Raw genomic sequence first — 18,444 nt, forward strand, 5'->3', positions numbered from 1 at the left:
GCAATGTATTAAACCGTTTTGTGTTCAAATCAATTTGCGGGCTCATTCTCGGCTCAGGGGCTATTGAAGACGTAAGACTTGAGATAGTTCGGGGAAGAATTCCAAGTTAGGAATGTCTCTACGTGGCACAAGAAGGGGGAGGCTCTGTCGTGCCCGGGGGGTCTAATTAGCCTACTGGTCACAACATTTCGTATTTGTAATATTGTAGCATATATAAAACTAGTTTCGTATGACAATCTTCACCAATGATAATTCACCAGATATAAATTATCTGGAGAACAGATAATTTATGTAATTGACCGTTTTCCTCAATGTAGAGCTACTTAGTTTTCATCCACTTATCTGACGAAAATATTTAATCTAAACATTGGTTCAGCTAAAGGGTGACTGCATTAGTGACCTAGTTTAGCGTGGAGAATTTGTCGAGGACTTCTAGAGCAGCAGTGATTTTGAGGGAGGAGCAGGGAGCTCCAGTGCCTACACTGTGTGGCCGCGGAGGGTTGGTTGTGTCCGGATACGTGGTGGGGGTTGAGGCGGTCCCAGTCCCACGCACGCATACAGGCAGAGTTGAGACGTAGCAGAGAACAGCTTTACAGACCCACCGCTGCCGACGCAAAGATGGCACCCTCCAGATATTCCCTTTTCTTGTCTCTACTTGTATTCACCTTTTCCGTTAGCGTAGTTTACTCTCAGTACGAACAATATAGTTTCAGAAGTTTTCCGAGGCATGAGCTTATGCCGTTAGACTCGGCGTATAAATACGCACTGGACCAATACACCGGAGAGAAGTGGAAGGAGACTGTAGATTACCTGGAGGTCTCTCTTAGGTTGTACCGGCTACTCCGGGATAGTGAGGCCTTCTGTAACCTCAACTGCAGCTCTGTGCGGCTGGATAACGAGGAAAAGTTTTCGGAGTTCCCGGAGCTGCATGTGTTCGGTAACGTGATGAAGAGGGCGCAATGTTTAAAACGCTGCAAACAGGGACTTCCAGCCTTCAGGCAGAGCATGCCCAGCCGGGACACCGTGGAAGAGTTCGAGCGACGAGAGCCATATAAATACCTACAGTTTGCCTACTTCAAAGTGAGTTAAAAACTTATATAAATCACTGCAGTTCTGGCCGCAGTTAACGTTTACGGAATGACTCTCAACTATAGTTGCTTTACATTTGTGTAGCCTACAGGCACATTCATTTGGCTTAGTTAGGCTATACTTTTTACACATATTTACCCCCACACACCTACTATTTCCCTGGCACGGAGGAGGCGTCTACTATCTTACACATGCCACGAGACAGTCTGAGCATGATTCCGCAGAAGAGAAGAGTTTCTCGTTTTTAAATTGTATTTTTGTGTGGCTGTGTGTGCGTTTGTTTGTTTGTGTCTGTGTGTGTGTGTGTGTTTTGTCTTTTCTCTCCCAGTCTGATAACCTGGCCAAGGCTGTATCTGCAGCCCACACTTTCCTGCTGAAACACCCAGATGATGAGATGATGCAGAGGAACATGGCATATTACAAGAGCCTACCCGGGGCTGACGAACACCTGAAAGACCTGGAAACCAAGTCATATGAGGTGCAGCCATGAAGCCGCACTCACAAAGGGTTTTTATTCACCATGAAAGTTTGCACAGACAAGGAATTTACTTTGTCAGGAGAGCCTACCTAGGCAGCCATTTTCGGCGCCAACTAGAAAGTTACAGCATAACATGAGGAGAGAGGAGGAGAGAAAAAGGCAACACCCAGACAATGCTCCTAGAAGAGTACAGTGTGGGAACAGACAAAAACCTCTCAACCCCATAAAGAGATTACATGATCAGATTTATTGTAGACTATTGTGCCAGTGTATACAACCCTGGATTTTGTTAAGGGAGTAAAGACATAGACTGTAGTTCTCTACTAAGTTATTTGTAAGCATGCTCACACACAGAAACACACACTAGCCTCTCTGTCATTGCCTCTCTGGGCGGGGCGATGGGCATTGATGTGGGTGAGGCTGGCACAGGGGGGAGCAACAGCACCAGGCTTAAAATAGAACAGGTTTAAAATGCAAAGCACTCTATTTTGGGGGGCCTTTTTCGTCTTTATTTATTAATAGGACAGTTGGAGAGAGGCAGGAGAGCAGGGAGGAGACGTAGAGGAAATGACCTCAGACAGATTCAAAGTGGTACCCCCCCCCCCCTCAAAACAAACAATATAAAACTATTAAACGTGACTGTAACAAACCTCATATCTATATGACAGTAACAGACACCCACCGCTTGATTACTCTCAGTTGTGCTCAATCAGACCAGCTGTGAGTGTTGCCTGGTTACGTGTGTGTGAAGTTCAGCCCGTCGTTGTGTTTCAGACTTTGTTTGTTCGTGCGGTGAGAGCGTACAACGGGGACAACTATCGGACGTCGGTGTCCGACATGGAGCTGGCGCTGAGGGACTTCTTCAAGGTGTTCGACGAGTGTCTGGCTGCGTCTGAGGGCTCCAGGGAGATCAAAGACTTCAAAGACTTCTACCCCTCCATCGCAGGCGAGACCTCCACCTGCCTCTGGCCTTCTCCTTCTGTGTAGCCCTGTCCCCTGTCCTACTTCGAGATCAGTTCCTTGTTCCAAGTGTCTATATCTTTCTTTCTCAGTTTAGTCTTCATCTTTCGCTATTCATCCCATGATGGTACTCTGGTGCTTTTTTCTCTCTCCTCTCTGTGTTTATGTACGCCTCTGTCTCTCACTCACTCTCTCACTCTCTCTCACGTGCTCTGTCTCTCTCCATTGACCTCTCTTTCTTTCTCTCATCTCTGTTGTTATACCTCTGTCTCTGTCTCCCTCTCTAACCCTCTCCCCTCTCTACCCTCCACAGATCACTACACTGAGGTGCTGGAGAGGAAGGTGAAGTGTGAGAGTGAGCTGACTCCTGTGGTCGGAGGTTTTGTGGTAGAGAAGTTTGTGGCGACCATGTACCACTACCTACAGTTTGCATATTATAAGCGTGAGTATGTTATCACAACGTTGTAACCAGTGTCATATATATATATATATAGTTATATATATATAACCATAGCTTCTGATCGTGTCAGTGATTATGCCAACCTTGTTCTTGGGGATGGTGACTGTCATGTTATTATGATAGCTATGATGCTAACATAGTCTTCTTCAGTGAATGACCTGAAGAACGCAGTGCCCTGTGTGGCTAGCTACATGCTGTTTGACCCCAGTGATGAGGTCATGAAGAACAACGTGGCCTACTATCAGTTCCACAGAGAAAAGTGGGGTCTTGAAGATGAAGACTTCCTGCCCAGAGCGGTGAGAGAAAGACATCATCTTATATTTAATTTCATGCAGCGTTATCATTTTGCGTGGGGCTCAGACGCGTGTGTGTGTGTGTGTCGCAGGAGGCTTTGCGGTACTACAACCAGACAACCATGCAGCTACAGATGCTGGAGTTTTCTAGGCAGCGCCTGCAGGGTGATGATGAGGTATGCTACTGTGTATGTGTGTGTGTGTGCGTGTGTGTGTGTGTGTGTGAATAATTGATGATGCTGTTGTTTAGGTTAAAATAGGACACTCGAGAATTGCTAGTCCTGATTATTAGACCTCTGAACAGCTCATGCAGGATTACAATGAAACCAGTCATGTTTTGGGTTCAGCTGATTGTGAGTAATGGCTCTAAGGAAGGTAAACAACAGAAAGATGAACTGATTTCCTCTTCAACATCACATGACTGAGTTTCCTGAAGGACAATGTGGCCCCATTTATTAGATTGCAATACTAAACATAACCACAGGGTGGCGGTACAATGCTGATTTGTTTAGTATTCTACCAGTAGACGGCCACACCTGAACCTGTGTGTGTGTGTGTTCACAGGGAGAAGTGTTCGAGTTTCTAGATGAGTTCCTGGATCACGAGCAGTAGCACGTTTTTTCACACACTGAAAGTAAAAAAGACCAGATAGCGAATGGACAAGTAGAGGGTTTCTATGGGAACACCCTAACCTCTGACCCCTTCCCCTGTGCTGTATTTATTTGGTGGTTTGAGACGCTCTGATCACAGTCGGTTTTATATTTACATGCAGATTTAGATCCTAAATTTGTTTTTTTATACCTCTTGATCACGTGCACTAACATGTACACCTTAGAGGTATGGACACATTAGTGACTAAGGGATGAGGATGATGAAGGTGGGGAACTCGCCGTCACTGCTGTGCGCTCACTCCCCCTTTACGGAATGTTCATGAAATCAAACTGTTCACTGAAATAATCAAATTGTTGTTTTACAATAAAGTTACAAAAATGTGTTCCTGCTGTGAATATTTTGAGCTCATTCATCGCAGCTAATAACAAAACACTGTTCACCCAAACACTTCATCCTCCCAGCTGCAAATGCAGCGAACTCCAAATGCAACTATTGAATTAAACTAAAGTGAATTATGTAACAGGAAACGTATGTTGTTCAGGGTGTCCAAGTGCTGTGTTGCAAGTAGGTGTTTCAGACTATAACATTGGTGTAATTTGGGGATCGGTGATAGAGGGAGAGAAAGAGGAAAAAAAGATGGAGAGAATGTAGAAGACAGAAGGCTTGAGTCTGACCGAAAGGGGGTGCTGCTCCAGGAGAGAGGACAGGAAGGAGAGGGCGGAGGACTGGAGGAGGGCAGGGCAAGGGGAAGTGTAGCCCCTCGTTTGATGACATTGGGTCAGGCCTGAGCTGGTGCCGAGAGAGGGAGAGGAGCCAGAGAAAACACTGAGTCGTTTAATAATGTTTGAACATCGTGCCTCCGTGCAGTTTATCACACAAAAGTGAGAAAAATCTGAAAAATCTCTCTCCCTTTCTCCTATCTCCCCGTCTCCATCGCTCCTACGCTCTGCTTTCTTCTTCATCTCTATTCCTCTCTCCATCTCCTTTTCCTCTCTACTTCCTTCCCTCTCACTCTGTATCTCTACCGATCTCTCCAAGTCTTCTCCATTTCCGTCTACGTGTCTGTGACGGAACGCTTAGGGTTAGAGGGTTGATCGGAGACATCACAGGGACTACTAGGGTCAGAGTTCAGGAGGGGTTTCGGTCAAATTCCAATCGTGTGAAACAGAGGTCATAGAACATGAACACACTCTTAAATGTGACCCGACAGTCACACACACACACACACACACAAACACACAAATGAATTCAGTGAATGGAGTTGCGGTTTACACAGTGTCACAGATGTATGTGTTTATTATGAACTATCTCCCATTTACACTTCCTATTGACAACACACAAGCACCTTCTGAAAGTGATTAAGAAGGACAAGACAATGATAAGGCAATGATGTCATAAAAAGCAAAAAAAAAAAACATTTTATGGACATCATACTTTATACACACTTTTCTTTTTCCAGTCCGATCTCATTGATCTCCATCACTCATGTTGATATCATGGTGACAAACATAAAATGCTACTTTTTTAAACAAATAATCTTGATAATCTACAGTCTCACTGTCTTGGCCTACTTGACCTCATTCAAACTCATCTTTACAGATATCCTTCTGATTGCAACAACTGTGTTTGAGAATAGGTCCTGTATAACTTAAGATGTGGAACAGAGAAGAATGGAAAATGAGATTATCCCTCCAAAGTTGACTGTGAAGTATGGAAATACCCTATCCCACGTAAGCCTATACCATCTTTCTACGTATGCTTTCACCAAGTGGTGTGTTATAAACTACCTGTGTGTGTATGTAAGAAACTAATGTACCTGAATAAGCTGACCCTGTATTGACATGAAGATAAAGAGTTTGTGGTATCTGTTCCTGTTGTAACATCCTTTCCAAAAAGACAGCACATAAAGCAGTTCAATTATTTACATGAACAGACATCCCCTTAAACAAGGTAAAGGCATCCTGGGGCTGGATCAAAATTATTTATTTTAAAATATTAAATCTGTATTTGACTTACTCTTATTCTGTGACTTTGCACTTTTTTTAAAGACCTGTTCTATTAGTTAATGTTGTACTGAGTGCACACCAAGTATTTTAACATTTGCAAATAGTAATTGACCACGATCCAGTGCTTCTCTCTCATCTCGACCCAGAAACAATCCCTGACCAAAACACAGTGGAGTAAAAACAAACAGCTTTTCAACACTGAATATTTAAGCTTTTTACAACAGAGCATATAGGAGAGAACTTGTCAGTAACTTAAATACATGAAAAAGAAGATGTTATGTGATTATAGTTTACAGTAACCTCTTATATTTCCTTTTTATTGCATTTATACAGTATTGCTCACTTAGAAAAAATACAGCATTGTTGTTGTTTGTAATAGTTACCTTATCAATTATTGAACTCCATTTTTGTATGTTGAAGTTGTTCAAATGACATTTTCAGTGTTCAGCTCTGAAATTCTATAGTTTCGAAATAAAGAAAAATCACGGATTTTAGACAAACAGTTCAAAATAGTTCAACAAGTTCTACAATATACACTATTCAGTATCATATAACAGTTTCCACTGACATCCATGACACACATTTGGGAACTTAATTACAAATTAAATTTTATAATATGAGTAAGGGCAGTGACTCCACATTTGTCTTTCTGTCTATCTGTCTATTTGTCTGTCTGTCTGCCTGCTCAACTTTAGCAGGTTGACGTGGTTGTATAAAATCATTTGATCTCCCGTCTCAGTGAGTGCCTGTGGCATCGACGTTGGACTCCTGACTCCTGACACGTCACGCTGTGGACCGACAGCTCACACTGAAGTGGGACACACACACAGACACACACCCATACGTAACACAAATACACACTCCTGCATGCACAAACATCAGCTCTCACGCTCTCTCTATCAAACACACACACACACACACTAACACAGACACACACAGACACACACACTTTTTCTTGTCTCTTTCTTGCAGGGCTGAGTCGGCAGTCTGGACTCCCCCTCTCAATCTCACCAGCAGACTCTGTCAAAACCAACAAGACAACCTTACCAGGCAAGAAGTCTCCATATGAGAATTTCTCTCTCTCTCTCTTTCTCCTTTTTCCAGTCATCTATCTTGTCCTCTTCTCTTGCAATCATGTCTAAACTGTTGGACTGACAGTGCTGGGTCGTTAGTTTGAGGCCGTTCCCCCAACGTGTCGCACCCGAGGTGTGGATTCAACACGTTTGTCATGAGAAAACAAGAAGCTAATTATCAATATCAAAAGGATCAGGATAACAAAAACCTTTAAGTCAATGACGTCGAAATAACACGAGCACACAGTAATAACACAGTAACAACACCAATGAATCTGTACCACAATGTCCCAGGGCTTTTAGGGGAAAAGTCCCATCTCAGATATGAGCTCCTGCTAGCTTTAGCTCAGTCGCTTATCTTCCTCTTCACTCAACTCCCCATTTGTCTGTCTTCACAGACCAAGGCCCTGTCCAGAGAGACGTCTCTCTTTGGACAGGGCCATAGTTGTTCAGCTCACACCCTTTCGAAACGCCTCCCCCCTTAGCAGCCCTCTTCCAGACTGTCCTTGCAGCCCCTCAGTGTCTCTCCTCTCGGTCTCCCCTCCCTCTCTCTTCCCCTCTCCTTTAGACCTTCTGCTGCATCTCTATCTGCTGGCCACTTGGACTCTGCCCCTTCCCGTTCATCTCGTACATCGAGGTCTTCTGCTGTCTCCTCCGGTAACACCACGCCCCGGCGACGGCTGCCACGGCAACCGCACACACCGCCACCACGATGGCGGCCACCGTGGGGCCGCGGCCCGATGACGGGGGAGGAGGGGGAGGACAGTCCTCGTCCAGACAGGCTGCCTCCCCCACCTCCCCATCCTCAACCCCCTCCCTGGCTCTTTGAGTCGTGTTGCGATCTGCACGCTCCTCCTCCAGCCCCGTGATGTCATCATCCCGCGCGGTGGGTCCAAGGCCGTGGTCCAGGAAGGGGTGCACGTGCTCGGTGGTGGCGTCCTCCCAGGTCTCCGGCCCAGGGGCCACGGTGTATTCGTCCGTGTTGGGGTCGGAAGGGGAGTCCGTGGGCTCGGGTGTGAGATGGTCAGGGGAGGTGGTGTGGGCGAGTCCAGGCCAGCCTTCCTCCGCTCCCTGTGAGGGGGAATGGGAGAAGCTGGTAAAGGCGGTGGGCTGGCTCATCTCCACCTCATTGGGACTGTCCGTCCCCTTGACGACGAGCTCCTCCTCCAGTTCTTCTGATCCTATCCCCTCCTCCGTGGAGCCGCCACCCACTTTCTCCGTCTCGTCCGGAACGACCGGGTATCCATCCAGCCACAGCTCCTCTGTGCTGGCCGTCGGTTCTCTCCCTGCTCCTTCCTGGGTCACGTTCTGTGGGTCGTCCGTCGGCATGACGACCGGAGGTGCCACATGGTGTTCGTGGTCGTCGTGATCTTCGTGACTGTCGTGGTCGTCGTGGCGGTCGTGGTCACTGTCTTCGTCATGGTCATCTTGGTCCTCACTGGTATCGTGTTCATCGGAGTGATCATGGTCATGATCGTCCGGGTGACTGTCAGGGTCTGAATGTTCCTCCGAGTGATCAGTGTGGTCATCGTGGTCATCGGTTACGCCATCATGGTCATCATGGTGATCATGGTCATCATGGTGATCATGGTCGTGATGGTCGTCATGGTGATCATGGTCGTCATGGTCGTCCTGGTCGTAGGGTTCATGTTCATGACTGTCATGGTCGTCATGGTGATCATGGTCGTCATGGTCGTCCTCACGGACAACGTGTTCCCCTTGGCTGCCATAGAGAACACTGTCCCGGTCATCTTCATGTTCGCCCATGTCATAGTGCTCCTCGTGGTCATCGTCGTCGTCATAGCGACCGCCCTTCTCATGGTCGTCTTCGTGTTTACTTTGGTTGTGGTGTTCATCATGGTCGTCGTGTTTGTCGTGATCGTCATGGTCGACAACGTCATCGTCGTGATCGATGTGTTCATGATCGTCATGGACACCTTGATCTATCGCTTCATGGCTATCGAGATCCTCTTTGTCGTGGTCTTCAAGTTCAACATGGCTGTCATCAAAGGGGTCATCTGGCTGCTTGTAGTGACTTTCCTGGCTGTCATCCTCTTTTACATCCTCTGTTTCACTGCCTGAAGCTTTGACACGGTTGTCTCCCCCAGAGGGTGTGGTCTGGATGATTGGCGGCTGGGTGGGCACAGGATGTCCCGCCTCCTGGAAGGCCTCGGAGGGGAACCAGAACAGATGTTTCTGGGAGAGCAGAGAGACCGGCGCCTCAGTCACCACCCCGGCATCCGCCCCCGTCCCTAGCACCTCCTCCTGCTCCTCCCCTGGACTATCGCTGGAATCCACCCCCTCCACCCCCTCCACCACATCTTCCTCCTCTTCTCCTCCGGTCAGCGGTCCCTCCTCCTCCTCCTCCTGCTGCTCCTCTCCCACAGACATCTCCTCTCCTCCTCTGTCTTCTCCCTCTTCCTCCGGCGCTGCCGTCTCCTCTCCTGCCTCCTCCTCTCCTGCCTCCTCCTCTCCTGCCTCCTCCGCCGTGTCCTCTCCTCCCTCCACGCTGAAGCTTGCTTCCTGCTGTTCCTGGCTCCTGTGCTCCTCCTCCTTGTCCTCCTCTTCTTCCACGTGGGCCGCCTCCTGCACCTCCTCCTGTACCTCCCCCTGCGCCTCCTCTAGTCGCTCGTCCTCGGCGAGGTCCTCAGGGTCTTCGTAGGAGTGGTGGTGGTCGCCTGTGAACCTGTCCTCGTAGTCGATGTGAGGTTCTGTTCCATCTGTAGAGCCAGAGAAAGAGAGAGAGAGAAGTATCGGATCAACATCAATTAAGAAGAAACATCAAACACACCTTAACAGCAGACATGCATGCAAACATGCACAGAAGAAGAAAAATAAAACATTTCAAGTCATAGGAGAAGAAGAAGATGGACCTGGAGAGCTATTTTCACTGTCATTGAACTGAAGTGAGACTTGAAAACATTAACCAGCCGGGACAGGGAGCAGGGCCACTGGCATCTCACACTGAAGTGTCATGGACGCCATTTTTATCCTCTCTCACAACTGGGACACTGTTTGCTAGTCGTTCCAAAACGAAGCCCCGCTCACCTTTGTTCTCAGGCGGCAGTACTGACCACAAGGAAGTTACTAACTTACTGGTGCTTTTTGTGCAGGTCAGAGGTCAATGCTTTGAAACAGAAATGGGAGGTTTTAGCACAGCCACCCACACGCTCTCTCTCTCTCTCTCTCTCTCTCTCTCTCTCTCTCTCTCTCTCTCTCTCACACACACACACACACACATGTACCTTTAACACAGAGCTGTACCAGTCCGTACCACTCCGCACAGCTGTCGCACAGCAGACTGAAGACGCTGTGCCCGCTGGGCATCACATGACCCGGCACGCACGAGTACAGCAGCTCGTCGCCAAGCTCAAACCCAGTGTGCCCCTGGAGACGAGTGTTTGGGAAAGATGGGGGGTCTCCACATGGAACGCCTGTCAACAACACGCACATTGGTTACTGAGACAGCGGCATGTTGAATTTACACGAGTCGTGAATAGGACGAGTGTGAGTTTTGATCGGGAGACTCTACTCTTCTTGTAAAGAACCACCTCTGGTAAGCAAGCGGCTTACCAAGCATCAGAACCACTGACGCCCAGGCCATCAGAGGCCCTAGGCCAACCTAAGTGTGTGCACTGTGTGAGCCGCCACAGTGACTCTCCTGTTTAGGAGTCCAGACCCCAGGAGATTAGCCCTGGGTGGCGTCCAACAGACATCCGCTCCGTAAACACTCCCTCGTCCTAACCCCCTTCTTCCTTCTGGGTTTCCCCGGATCTGGAGGGGTGGGATGGGTGTAGCTGCCAGGGCCAAGCCTCCGGTGGAAGGCAGAAAAGATATATCGATTGTTTCACCCATTTGTTCACACTGTGAACTGTCTAATGAGGGGTGGTTGTTGGACTGGAACTGGCTGTGTTTGCACATTGCCTGCTCTGATTGATATCCTATGCATTTCATGGCTTAAGTAAATCAACAGGACAGGTTTGCACTAATTAATAGAGAGGGTGAGAGCCCCACACATGGATCCGTGCAGAAACACACAAACAGACTTGAGTAAACACAGGAATGAGAGGAGACTGGGATACCGTGAAGGAGGGAGGGAGGGAAGAGAGGGAGAGGGGGGAGGGAGGGAGGGAGGGAAGAGAGGGAGAGGGAGGGAGGGAGGGAGGGAGGGAGGGAGGGAGGGAGGGAGGGAGGGAGGGAGGGAGGGAGGGAGGGAGGGAGGGAGGGAGGGAGGGAGGGAGGGAGGGAAGAGAGGGAGAATGGTGGGAGGAAGGGAGGGAGGGAGGGGAAGAGATGGAGGGAAGAGAGAGAGAGGATGGTGGGAGGGAGGGAGGGGAAGAGATGGAGGATGGAAGGAGTGAAGAGGGAAGAGAGAGAGGATGGAGGGAGAGAGGATGAAGGAGGGAAGAGAGAGAGGATGGAGGGAGGATGGAGGGAGGATGGAGGGAGGATGGAGAGAGGATGGGTGAGGAGGGAGGGAGGAGGTATGCAGGAACACTGCTTCTTTCACTCCTTAGTAAACGTCTCAGGGCAGAGACTGTGAACGAGCTCACTTAAACAACTCACACACACATCTTCCAAGCACTCCAAGCACACTCAACATCCATTTGATTTACATTTTGTGAGTGTGCCTGAGAGTGTCTGTACGTGTGTGTGTGTGCTTACCCGTGTCTTTGACGCAGAAGGCATGCAGGTGTTCGGTGTCCTCTGTTGCGTTCTCTGTCTTCACATCCACAGCCTTCAGAGCACTGCCCACATTGCTGCACACTGTGGTCCTGCGGAGAGAGACACACGTTACCCTGCAGTCCTGTCTGTGATGGAGACGCTGTGCTCGTCAGAAACACAGGAGAGGCCTGTGATCCAGACCGACGTTACGCAACACTCGCTGGACTGTATAAACGACAAGACTGTGAACTGCTATACACACAGGCAAACATTTGCAACACGTCAACTAATCACACACACGGACAGACACACAAACCACACACACACACACATACATACAGACGGGTTAATCATGTGTCATGTGACGAAACCAGCTCCATGGGATCTTAAGTCTGTGGCGTTGTATAAAGGCCATATTACACACACAGACGTCCACCCTTAGGTTTGGATAAGGTTTGTGATTCCGTATCACATCTCCAGTATAATCTAGTATGAGACTGCTGCATTTATGTTCGATAAAGTCACTCTTCTGCAGGAGCTGCTTTGGATGATGTATGTGTGTGTGTGTGTGTGTGTGTGTGTGTGTGTGTGTGTGTGTGTGTGTGTGTGTGTGTGTGTGTGTGTGTGGAAGGGAAACACATCCCAACCAGAACACTATACTATGCACACAAACAAACACAGAAATCACTGGCACCACCAGAGTTTCTGTTTAATACAAATATTATTACAGCATGCCATGATCAGCCTGACACGGACACATATTTGCAGCCATAACCTCTGGAGACTAATGTGATACTATATCTACTCGACAGGATGTACAATAGTATGTATAGTATGTAACAATTACAGTTCCCTATGACAATAAGGAAATACACCCAAATAAAAGCACAGTTTAATGAACCATTGCAAATAAAGTCAACTCTCTTTCTTCAGTGACAGAAGCAGCCAATCTTAACGACTCATAAGACACCAGTAGTTCCAAATGTTCTATAGATTTTAAATAGATTTAGAAGAGAAGAAGAGTTAGATCACTGCAATGTACATTTGCTTTTGCTCCTGATTCTGACCAGGATGAGAAAATGTAACAGGTAATTTACCAATAAAACTAAAGATTTTGTGCAACTAATTAAATAAAATAAAAAAAATAATTAAAAAAAGCTATTAAACTATGTGTGTGTGTGTGTTAATCACAGTATCAACAGATGGAAAGAATCTGGCAGACTGGCATCATGGTGTGTGTGTGTGTGTGTGTAGGAGAGTGTGTGTGTGTGTGTGTGTGTGTGTGTGTGTGTGTGTGTGTGTGTGTGTGTGTGTGTGTGTGAGAGAGAGAGTGTGTGCTTCTGTGTGACTCATATGCCTTGTAACACTCTCACTTCAGCCTCTTTATCAGCTTATAAGGACAACTGGCTGGAAGGAGAAACACCGAAATAAGGACAACTGGCTGGAAGGAGAAACACCGAATCACTGAGAAAACACAGACAAAGAGACTGAAAGAAAACACAGGACAAACGGTTTTAAACGGTATTAAACTACCTCTCAGGCAGTGAGACGAGTGCGTGAGTGTGAGAGAGAGACAAGGAGAGAGTGTGAGAGAGAGACAAGGAGAGAGTGTGAGAGAGAGACAAGGAGGGAGTGTGAGAGAGAGAGACAAGGAGGGAGTGTGAGAGAGAGACAAGGAGGGAGTGTGAGAGAGATACAAGGAGGGAGTGTGAGAGAGACAAGGAGAGAGTGTGAGAGAGAGACAAGGAGGGAGTGTGAGAGAGAGACAAGGAAGAAGTGTGAGAGAGAGACAAGGAGAGAGTGTGAGAGAGAGACAAGGAGGGAGAAAGAAAAAGAGGAGACTCACCGTCTACCCTTTTCCTGAGTCATTTCACAAGTCCCCTTTACCTTAAATGACACAACTATTACTGGAAAAGACCAAAGGCCTGTGTAGCGGGTTGAATGGGGGGGGGGGGGGGGGGGGAGGGGGGGGGGGGGCTGGGCAGTGTCTAAATCAGTCTTTTTTAGAAAACAACCCCTCTCCTGGTATTTTTTTTGGTTGCCGTGACAGCTATGTGACAGGTAAGAGGGAGGTGAAAAGGTGTGTGTATGAGACTGTGTGTGTATGTGTGAGAGAGAGAGAGAGAGAGAGAGAGAGAGAGAGAGAGAGAGAGAGAGAGAGAGAGAGAGAGAGTGTACTCTCATCTGTGTTCGTGCCAGCAAGGAGTGGGTGTCGTCCTGGGGAGTCTGAAGCGGTACGCAACACTTTCACCCTGTAAAATCAAACTGGACCTAATTATAATTCCTCAGAATCACGTGAGTCTTCCTGTGCTCCTGAGAACTGTTGTAAAGTCTTGGTGAGGCCTTTATGAAGCCCCAGCTAGCATAGAGTTTGGGTGGACCCAAACTCAGATCACCTCTGGGAAGAAACCTGATTCTGCTGGAGTGTGTTAGGAAAGGAGAGGGTTTGGGTGGGGTGGTTGATGGACAAAAGCGAAAAAGAAAAAGCGGACGGGAGGATGAGGGTTACAGGGAGGGAAGGAGAGAAGAGGGAAAGACAGATGGAATAAGGACGGAATGAGAGAGGAGGGAGAGTGATGATCTACTCCACATCCTTGTGCTTCTGACACCAACCTGTTGATTATGAGTCACGAGACAAGGTCTCACCCCCAGAAAATTGTGTGTGTCTGTATGTGTGTTTGTCTGTGTGTGTGTCTGCGTGTGTGTCTGTGAGTGTGTGAGGGGCGCGTGTGTGCTCGAGTGCGCGTTTCCATAAACACACTGCTTTGTAACCTGCTGTTAAATACCTTTAGCAACAGACATTCGAAACAGAAATGACACAGGCTACCTCAAGGGCGACGTTCTAAAGGTGAATCTGGTTCTGGACGTTACGTGTTCTACTTAATGAAAACTTCTCATCAATCAGTGAATGGACGGTCTTTTGTTTCAGTGATTACTGGGCTGGGGTCTGGGCTGGGTTTGGCCCAGTACATCTGTTAGTGATCTTGGAGAGTGAAGTAGAATGTGAGGAGGTTACAGCACGTACATAAGATCTGGGTGGGGAGATATGACTCAACGCAGGCCTGTATGGGACATACACCACAACCCTATAGGAGGTCTCAGAGTGCAGAGTCTCAGAGCGATGTCAGAGTGGAGGCAGCAAGCTGGTTGATCACATGCAATCTAACTTGATCAAAGATGTTTTTCCCTGCTACATGCATGAACATACCAAACACTGGAGATGTGTGTGTGTGTGTGTGTGTGTGTGTGTGTGTGTGTGTGCCAGTGCCAATGGGAGGAAAAGAAGCAAGGCTGTATCTCATCAAGTCTTGTAGAGCTTTTATCATTTCGTCGACTGTCATTTTCCTCGCGAGCAGTAAAACAGAGATATGAGAACGGCTTACATAGACGAGAGGGGGGAGTGAGGGAGAGGGGCGAGTGAGGTAGAGATGTACACACAGTGTATGGACGAGGAGATGGATGAATGATACACTGCGAAACATGGTAAGAGGGTGTGAAAGCTGCTGTCCATTGGTAAACCCAGTGAGAGAGAAAAGAGAGAGAGAGAGAGAGAGAGAGAGAGAGAGAGAGAGAGAGAGAGAGAGAGAGAGACAGACAGACAATGTGTCTTTCTACAAACAGTCATCACTCCGGGGCCATTTTAAGCACCAGGCAGCCATTTTGCCGTTGCTTTTTCAAATCTTAAAACACTTTAACCACCGCTGCGCTGACTAACAGGCTCACACTATAAATTCATCCATTCACCATACCTAAAACCAAACATCTAATCTGCAACCCATGTCAACATACACTGAGGTGATTGTCAAGGGAACCCAGAAGTCCATGTCTGTGAACAGAGGAGGGACAGCAGTCCCTCGGTCAGCCCAGTATCTCCTCTGTCCTCCGTTCCTCTGTATAGGACCCGAGTGCTATGGAGCGTGTTACCGTGGAGATGAGAGGTGTAAATGGAGGCGTTTGTCGGCATGACACCCCAGCTCAGAATTTCCTCCTCTCCAGATATGAACAGAGGAGCCTTTCTCCCCTCCCTCCCTCCCTCTCCCTCTCCCTCTCCCTCTCCCTCTCCTCTCCCTCTCCCTCTCCCTCTCCCTCCCTCCTCCCTCCCTCCCTCCCTCCCCTCCTTCTCTCTCTCTCTCTCTCTCTCTCTCTCTCCCTCCCTCCCTCCCTCCCTCCCTCCCTCCCTCCCTCCCTCCCCTCCTCCCTCCCTCCCTCCCTCCCTCCCTCTCTCTCTCTCTCTCTCTCTATCTCCCTCTCTCTCTCTCCCTCTCCCTCTCTCCCTCTCTCTCTCTCTCTCTCTCTCTCTCTCTCTCTCTCTCTCTCTCTCTCCCTCTCCCTCTCCCCCCCCCCCTCTCTCTCTCTCTCTCTCTCTCTCTCTCTCTCGCCACTCGTTCTCCAACTGCCAGTTGTCCCTTTCCACTTTCACACATCACTCTTCAACCCCAAAATGTAATGTGTGCACGCGTGTGTGTGTGTGTGTGCGCGTGTTTGTCTTACCCCACGGTGCCTCCATAGAGCCAACCACGGGGTGCACTCGGAGAAGGAGCACTCGACCACGGCGTGACGTAGCTCCTCGGCCGAAGCCAGCCGGGCGCCATGGGAAACACACGCATGTTCAGCCGCCCCCAACTCTTGGGAGTCGGACGTGTTCCTCAGGTCCAATAAGAACACACGACCTGGGGAGAGAAGAGCGTCAGAACAGAACGCACAGAACATGCCTGGGGCAGGGGCGAGGACGCTTTGGTTGCATAGTTACAATAGAATGGATGGAAGGGACTGAATGAGACACAAAGAACAGAATAGCTCGCAGTGACAGTTTGGGTTCTCAGCAAAGACTGATGTCCAACTGTTGGTCCTGGGTGAGATTACTCAGGTTAGCCTTTAAAATCTGGGAGGAGAGATGAACTGGTCTAGGATCAGACTAGAGGGCCTTTCTACTTTTAAAGCTATCATTGTACCACATCTGGAGGATAATGAGAGGTGTTCCCTGGTGAATAGGGTCTAATGATCGCCATATAGAACTCTGTAACCTTCACCCTCATGTGGACTCATCTTAATCACCATCAAACTCACGTTCACTGACATGTACCAAAATAAACTTGAAACAAACAGGATGTTGCATTTTTGTGTGAGAAGTTTATTTTCGGGACAGAATGTGGAGCTTGACATGCTCTGATGCCCACTTTGCAGATGATATGCTGACCAATAAGATCGAAAACTTCTCGAAACAGTTATGCTCATGCCACTTATACTGCGCATAACTTGGCGCGTGGCATGTTCATCAAATTTGACTATGGACTTTTTGTCTTAAGCCTAATTACATAAATGTAGGCCTACCTTCCAGTCGTTGTAAATGTACAAGGTGCTCCCTAAATGTTAGTGTGAAAAGGCAAGAGACAAGAACCCAGGTGTGGATAACTGCTTCTCACTTCAATGCACTATCGAAACAGTACCATAGGATGTCACAAAGGAGAACTTACCATCGGCGCAAACGACAGAGACAAACGTTATCCAAGTCAACCATCCAAAAAGTGAAGAAAAAAATAAATTTCTGTTGAAATTGCGTTCCCACATTTTCTGAGCACTTATTATAGACGTTTCGTAGGATGTCCAAAGTTCCAACACAAATGTCCCCTTGCAAGTTGATAAAACAGAGGAGACAGAAACTCCCGTTATTTCCCTGCGGTTCCGGAGATGGACTGAGATAATCGAAAGTGAGCTTGTTGACGTTAAAGGGAAAGCGGAAAGAAACGGTTGGTGTGGTTTGGAGCGAGGCGCGGTTTATGTCCCCAAATAGTGCCTTGCAGAGCATATGGAGCATCGGCGTGAAAACTCACATATCCCCGTTAGTAAATACGTCACAGCACATAATCTGAAGGGTGGGTAGCCGCGCGCGCTAAGCAACACCGACGGTGGAGCTGCGTCTTTACGCACAGACACAGAGATCTGGAGAGAGAGAGAGAGAGAGAGAGAGAGAGAGAGAGAGAGAGAGAGAGAGAGAGAGAGCGGCGGTGATGGTGGGGGACACTTAATACATAGAAAAAGTTTTAATGAAGGTGTGTAGTGAGTGTCGCAAGATGGCCGATTTATTTAGTTAGTCCATCCACGAGAATGGATCATTCGTCAGGTCCAAAATCACAATTTAATGCATTTTCTGCTAATCTAGTTATTAATAATTAAACTGCACATCAGAACGAAACGGTAATGTGTAGGTTTTTGTTTGTGTGAGTGCGTGTGCGTGCGCGTGTTCACATTGAGATGGATGGACATCTCCCATTGAGAGCAGCTGGCTGCATGCATTGTACTGTCAAGTCTGCGCGTGGAGATAACCAACACACAGTGATGGGGCATGCAAGAACAGACTCAATAAAGTTCAAGAAACACATACAGCACACAGCTGTGAAAACCTATAACATTTTTTTGAAATGCACACATTCTCTGATAAATGTATCTCTCTTGCACAAGCACGCAACACACACACCTACACACACAAACACACGCAAACACTGTATATACAGAGATAAAGGTGAGCCTAGGGTCACAGTTACTGTTCTCAAACATCTTCCCCTACGTAAGACTGGGCATTATGTTTATGTACAGCAAACTCCACATTGAACATGATACCTGCAATTTTGGGTGCAAAAAGTATTTTACTGAATATATGAATACAGTCCGTTACAAACCAATCCAATACAGAAGATTTCACGGACAAAAGAGACTACAAATATATCGTCGCCTCAACATTACCGCTCTGTCTGCTCTGTAATGAAGGGAGGAGGGGTCCGCAGGTTTATCTCCACACCTGAGGAGAACT

General features: G+C 47.8%; 2 protein-coding genes across 2 annotated transcripts; one reads left to right on the forward strand and one right to left on the reverse strand.

The window, feature by feature from the left end:
* The first annotated feature begins 563 nt into the window (after positions 1 to 563).
* Positions 564 to 4,266, forward strand: crtap (cartilage associated protein). Its single transcript, XM_067255903.1, has 7 exons — positions 564 to 1,080; positions 1,418 to 1,567; positions 2,342 to 2,513; positions 2,841 to 2,969; positions 3,138 to 3,283; positions 3,373 to 3,456; positions 3,845 to 4,266. The coding sequence occupies exons 1-7, from the start codon at positions 619 to 621 to the stop codon at positions 3,890 to 3,892; spliced, it is 1,191 nt and encodes a 396-aa protein (XP_067112004.1). The 5' UTR covers positions 564 to 618; the 3' UTR covers positions 3,893 to 4,266.
* Positions 4,267 to 7,535: 3,269 nt separating this feature from the next.
* susd5 (sushi domain containing 5) lies at positions 7,536 to 16,715 on the reverse strand. Its single transcript, XM_067256309.1, is given in 7 exon segments — positions 7,536 to 9,341; positions 9,450 to 9,691; positions 10,217 to 10,405; positions 11,637 to 11,746; positions 16,128 to 16,156; positions 16,158 to 16,306; positions 16,667 to 16,715. Coding segments are annotated over 7 exon segments (2,574 nt in total).
* Between the last annotated feature and the right edge of the window lie 1,729 nt (positions 16,716 to 18,444).

Source organism: Osmerus mordax, chromosome 18 (genome assembly GCF_038355195.1).
Source record: "Osmerus mordax isolate fOsmMor3 chromosome 18, fOsmMor3.pri, whole genome shotgun sequence".
Lineage (NCBI taxonomy): Eukaryota > Metazoa > Chordata > Actinopteri > Osmeriformes > Osmeridae > Osmerus > Osmerus mordax.

Coding starts and splice junctions, on each gene's coding strand:
- crtap (XM_067255903.1), top strand. CDS start 619: ATGGCACCCTCCAGATATTCCCTTTTCTTGTCTCTACTTGTATTCACC. Junction 2,970..3,137: donor ACAGTTTGCATATTATAAGC/GTGAGTATGTTA, acceptor AGTCTTCTTCAG/TGAATGACCTGAAGAACGCA. Junction 3,284..3,372: donor AAGACTTCCTGCCCAGAGCG/GTGAGAGAAAGA, acceptor TGTGTGTCGCAG/GAGGCTTTGCGGTACTACAA.